The sequence below is a fragment of the Notothenia coriiceps genome, unplaced genomic scaffold, assembly GCF_000735185.1.
Source record: "Notothenia coriiceps isolate Sejong01 unplaced genomic scaffold, NC01 NC01_scaffold00014238, whole genome shotgun sequence".
Taxonomy (NCBI): domain Eukaryota; kingdom Metazoa; phylum Chordata; class Actinopteri; order Perciformes; family Nototheniidae; genus Notothenia; species Notothenia coriiceps.
Window position 1 is genome coordinate 9,792 of NW_011346939.1, and position 5,908 is coordinate 15,699.

The 5,908-nt window shown below is 42.1% G+C and overlaps 1 protein-coding gene across 1 annotated transcript; it reads left to right on the forward strand.

Annotated features, from left to right (window-relative positions):
- Nucleotides 1-271: 271 nt before the first annotated feature.
- Nucleotides 272-4,707, forward strand: LOC104948352 (zinc finger protein 184-like). Its single transcript, XM_010774547.1, has 6 exons — nt 272-335; nt 1,172-1,856; nt 1,941-2,290; nt 2,750-2,910; nt 2,960-3,443; nt 4,282-4,707. The coding sequence occupies exons 1-6, from the start codon at nt 272-274 to the stop codon at nt 4,683-4,685; spliced, it is 2,148 nt and encodes a 715-aa protein (XP_010772849.1). The 3' UTR covers nt 4,686-4,707.
- The last annotated feature ends 1,201 nt before the right edge of the window (nt 4,708-5,908 follow it).

The window sequence follows — 5,908 nt, forward strand, 5'->3', positions numbered from 1 at the left end:
TACTTTAATGAAAAGTAGAAATTCGTAGGTTTTCTGTAAAGGCCAGATTGTACAGATTTATAAAAAATTCAGCATTTGGGGAAAAAGTCAGGATTTTGAGAAAATTATTCAGAATTTTGTGGTTTAAAAAACAAGTCAAAATTCTGTAGTCATCTGAAAAGGCCAGCATTTAGACATTTTCTGAAGAATTCATCATTTTAGAAAAATTCAAAATTTGCAGAAAAAAGCAAGAATTTTGGGGAAAAGTCAGAATTTTGAGAAAAAAGATTCTATGTATTGTCAAGAGGAAGATGAGGCACACAAACCCAACAATGCAGACGAGCTGAAGGCCGCTAGTGAAGCAACCTGGGCTTCCATCACACCTCAGCAGTGCCGCTCATTATTCTGAGTTTCCAAGAAAAAAAGTCAGAATTCTGAGAAACAAAGTCAGGATGTTGAGATTTTCTTAAAAAAACGCCGCATTGATGCAAGTTATTCATGCTAAAGGAGGTCCAACCAAGTACTGACAGCAGGAACATTAACATACTTTTCAGAAGGCCAGCACTTCTATATTAGGACATCTCTTTTGTATTGGTCTTATGTATTATTAAAATGTTCCGAGATGCTATTCCAATTTATTGAGGTGCACCTGTATGAGTCCAAGTACAGGTTTAGCAAGGCGGTGAGAGATGCTAAACTACTAGTCTGAGAAACTCCAACACCAGTTCTCAGCTAACAACTCTACAGACAGGTCACAAACTGTTGACGCTCCCATCTTAGGGTAGGAATACCGTGAACATAGTTTACAACATGACAAAAGAGTAAATACACACAAACTGTCAGCGTGTATTCCACCGGAAGTTACACCTTTATTTCGCATGTCCATTTTATCATGGCAATACAGGAAGTGACTTTTAGTATAAGAGTATAAAATAAACAGATTTATATCGAATGATTCAACGTGAACGGCCGATGCCTTGCTAACCGGCAGTGTTACTACATTTTAGATCAGCTACAGTACTGACACTCTCCAGGGCATTTGGGAAAAAAGGTGTAATTGACAGACTATTGAGCCAAAAGCAATACAAAGTGGGCGGGACATAGAAAAACAATAGGCAAGCATGTAAAATAAGGCGTGGATAATTCTGATACTCTAGAGTTTCTCTGAATATGTATTTCCTGTTTGCTGCAGGCGTCCAGCTGGTGGTTGAAGAAGAGGTTCCCCCTGAGCAGCAGGAATGGAGCTCCAGTCTGGACCAGGAGGACCCAGAGCCCCCCCCATACATTAAAGAGGAACAGGAGGAACTCAGGAGCAGTCAGGAGGGAGAGCAGCTTCAAGGGCTGGAGGAGGCTGATATCACCAAGTCCACATTCACTCCTGTCCCTGTGAAGAGTGAAGATGATGAAGAGAAACCTCAGTCTTCTCAGCTTCATCAAAGACAAACTGAACACCTGGAAACAGAAGCTGATGGAGAGGACTGTGGAGGACCAGAACCAGCCAGGAACTCAGATCCAGAGAGACATTTACAACCAGAGACTGAGGACAACCCTGGAGACTCTTCTGAACCTGAGACTGGAGACTCTTCTGAACCTGACACTGAAGACAGGGCTGATTGGAAGGAGACCAGAGAACCAGATTCAAACTCTCAGAGAAATAAACAATACCCTGTCAGTGATTCAAGACGTAGTACAGGAGAGAAAAAATGTGGCTGCTCAGTCTGTAAGAAAACCTTTAAACACAGAAGAAGTTTAAAGAGACACATGAGAATCCACACCGGAGAGAAACCATTCAGCTGCTCAGTCTGTAAGAAATATTTTACACAGAGAGGACATTTTAAGGACCACATGAGAATCCACACAGGAGAGAAACCATTCAGCTGCTCAGTCTGTGAGAAAACATTTGCATGGAAAGGATACTTAAATCTGCACATGAGAATCCACACAGGAGTGAAACCATTCATCTGCTCAATTTGTAAGAAATCTTTTGCAGTGACAGGAAGTTTAAAGGACCATATTAGAATCCATACAGGAGAGAAACCATATAGCTGCAGTATTTGTGACAAAAGATTCACCTGGAGTAGTCAGGTCAAAATCCATAAGTGTGTTGGTCGTCAGTCCTCACAGCTTCATCAAACTCAGACTGAGCAGAACAGAGAGGCAGAGCCTCCAGCTAGCAGCTCAGCTGAACACATGGAAACAGAAGCTGATGGAGAGGACTGTGGAGGACCAGAACCAGCCAGGAACTCAGATCCAGAGAGACATTTACAACCAGAGACTGAGGACAACCCTGGAAACTCTTCAGAACCTGACACTGTAATCAGAGATGACGATGATTTTTGGAAACGGAGCAGTGAACTCCTGTCAGATTTAAGCTTTTTGAAACACAGTTCTTTCCACAGTGGTGAAACATTCAATAGCAATCAACAGGGAGAGGAATCTTTTACGGAAGGTGGAAATCAAAACCAGCATATGCCGAACCAGGAGGTCCCAAAGCCCCCCCCACACATTAAAGAGGAACAGGAGGAACTCTGGAGCAGTCAGGAGGGAGAGCAGCTTCAAGGGCTGGAGGAGGCTGATATCACCGAGTTCACATTCAATCCTGACCCTGTGAAGAGTGAAGATGATGAAGAGAAACCTCAGTCCTCTCAGTTTCATCAAAGACAAACTGAACACATGGAAACAGAAGCTGATGTTGAGGACTGTGGAGGACCAGAACCAGCCAGGAACTCAGATCTAGAGACACATTTACAACCAGAGACTGAGGACAACCCTGGAGACTCTTCTGAACCTGACACTGAAGACAGTGCTGATTGGAAGGAGACCAGAGAACCAGGTTCAAGCTCTCAGAGAAATAAACAAAACTCTGTCAGTGATTCAAGACGTAGTGCAGGAGAGAAACCATTCATCTGCTCAGTCTGTGAGAGAACTTTGTAAGGACGGAGGACGTTTAAATCGGCACATGAAAATCCACACAGAAGAGAAATCATTCAGCTGCTCAGTCTGTAATAAATATTTTAAACACAGTGGAACTTTAAAGCAGCACTTGAGAAACCACACAGGAGAGAAACTATTTATCTGCTCAATTTGTAAGAAATCTTTTGCAGTGAGAGGACATTTAAAGGGCCACATGAGAATACACACGGGAGAGAAACCATTCAGCTGCAGTGTTTGTGAGAAAAGATTCACCTGGAGTCATTATGTCAAAAGACATAAGTGTGTTGGTCGTCAGCCCTCACAGCTTCATCAAACTCAAACTGAGGAGAACAGAGAGGCAGAGCCTCCAGCCAGCAGCTCAGCTGAACACCTGGAAACAGAAGTTGATGGAGAGGACTGTGGAGGACCAGAACCAGCCAGGAACTCAGATCCAGAGAGACATTTACAACCAAAGACTGAGGACAACCCTGGAGACTCTTCAGAACCTGAGACTGAAGACAGGGCTGATTGGAAGGAGACCAGAGAACCAGGTTCAAACTCTCATTGAAATAAACAAGACCCTGTCAGTGATTCAAGACGTAGTGCAGGAGAGAAACCATTCAGCTTCTCAGTCCGTAAGAAATAATTTTTACTCAAAATGCTGACCTTTTTCTAAAATACAAAATGTTTCAGAAAATCTCTAAATTCTGACCTTTGCAGAAAGCCTCAACATTTTGACTTTTTCTTAAAATCAATACATGCCGACGTATTTTCTCAAAATTCAGACACATTTCCTCAAAACTCCACCTTTTTGAAAAAGTCAGCATTTTGGGAAAAAGTAAGAATTGGAAAAAAATGTATTGAGAAATGGAGAGAAAAGTCAGTTTTGATTTTTTTTTTAAAGTCAAAACTCAGAGGTTTTCTGCAAAAGCTAGAATTTAGAGATTTTCTGAAAATGCTTTCGTTTTAGAAAAAGGTCAGCATTTGTAGAATTATTATTGTAGAGATTCTATGTATTGTCGAAAGGAAGGTGAGGCACACGAGACCCAACAATGCAGAAGAGCTGAAGGCCGCTAGTGAAGCAACCTGGGCTTCCATCACACCTCAGCAGTGCCGCAGGCTGATAGTCTCCATGCCACGCCGCATTGATGCAGCTATTCATGCTAAAGGAGGTCTAACCATGTACTGACAGCAGGAACATTAACATACTTGTCAGAAGGCCAGCACTTCTGTATAAACAAAGTGGGCGGAACTTAGCAAAACCATCGGCAAGCATTTAAAATAAGGAATGGATAAGGGCTGCAAAGTTAATGAATTGTTCATTATGGTTAGATTTTAAATTCTAATATTCTACAGTTTCTCTGAATATGTGTTTCCTGTTTCCTGCAGACGTCCAGCAGCTGGTGGTGGTTAAAGAAGAGGTTCCCCCTGAGCAGCAGGAGTGGAGCTCCATTCTGGACCAGGAGTACCCAGAGCCCCCCCCACACATTAAAGAGGAACAGGAGGAACTCTGGAGCAGTCAGGAGGGAGAGCAGCTTCAAGAGCTGGAGGAGGCTGATATCACCAAGTTCACATTCACTCCTGTCCCTGTGAAGAGTGAAGATGATGAAGAGAAACCTCAGTCCTCTCAGCTTCATCAAAGACAAACTGAACACCTCGAAACAGAAGCTGATGGAGAGAACTGTGGAGGACCAGAACCAGCCAGGAACTCAGATCCAGAGAGACATTTACAACCAGAGACTGAGGACAACAACAAGGATGACATATTCTGTTCATTTTCAGGTTGGTATTAGTATGTTTTCTTCACTGGGACATGTCTCCATGCTTTAATATTGAAAAAGCTCTTTATTTTTGTCATACTAGCTCGTTTCACCCTCTGTCTGAAACCAGAGCCCAGTCTGATCTGAATGGTTAGCTGGCCGGCTCTGTTGTGATTGGTCGACCAACAAAAAAAAGTTACACAATTTACAAAATACTTGTAATGCTTGTTCAACGCCAGATAGAACACTCTGCAGTGTTTCCCCTAGGATGGAGTCATAGCAGCAGTGCTAAGGCACGTTGGCCCAGCATAATGTGAGAGCGGAGCGCGTGGATTTTTTTCGTGTGTGCGCGTGCAAAGTGCGCCCCGCCAATTTGTTTCTATGTGTCAGCACAAGAAAGGCTCTTAAGGCCTAGTACCAGGGCCGGTTTTAGACAATTTGCTGCCCTAGGTGAGATTTTAGGCGAGATTTTATGTGTAAGAAATAAATGAAAAATCTCACTGCAAAAACAGAAACTTATTGACATAGGTAATAGACGTCAAAATGGCTTCAAATGTATTCAGTATTGTATGAACATGTTTGAATTGTGGGGTGGACGTCACATCCTCTAGGAGGGTCCGGGGGTATGTCCCCCCGGGAAGATATTTTTTTGAACATTTTACAGTAAAATGCTTCAATCTGGTGCACTTTGAGCACACAATTACTAGAGACCTGATCTAGGGGGTACAACTCTAAAACACCCATATGAAAAAGATTGGTTTACATTTTAATAATCAAATAAGTATGTGAACATAACCAATAACCTACCATAGCCAATAACAAATACATGTAGCTTATTTTATTTTTGTTGTTCATTCATATCTTATTTTACCTAGTTAACATTTATTTATTTATGCATATTTTTGTATCTCTCCAACTTTAAACGATATTTTTGGTTAACTGTCCTATAGTATACATTGGAATGATTTCAAACCTGTTTTTATTTATCCTAATAATTATAAAGGAGTGCCTTGGAAATATGTGTTTACATAATTTGTGGTCAAAACGTTTGAGACCCACTGAGAAAACTTAGACTAAAATGAACTATCTAAACACTCAGAGTCCTTTACCTCACTGAGCCTCTCAGTCTGACAGGGAGCTCTCCTCCACCCTGGTTGTAGAAACATCTACTTCTTATATCCGTTAGCGCAGCTAGCACCAGATTCTAATAACAACAGCGCCGGTACCGGTGCGCCGAATGTGATGGGTCGTTAGCG

Excerpts from the sequence above, each read along its gene's own strand:
- LOC104948352 (XM_010774547.1), top strand. The coding sequence starts at position 272 with ATGTATTGTCAAGAGGAAGATGAGGCACACAAACCCAACAATGCAGAC. Across the intron at positions 2,291-2,749 it reads AAACTCTTCAGAACCTGACA|CTGGAGACTCTTCTGAACCT; the intron begins CTGTAATCAGAG and ends CTGAGGACAACC. Across the intron at positions 2,911-2,959 it reads CAGTCTGTGAGAGAACTTTG|AAATCATTCAGCTGCTCAGT; the intron begins TAAGGACGGAGG and ends CACACAGAAGAG.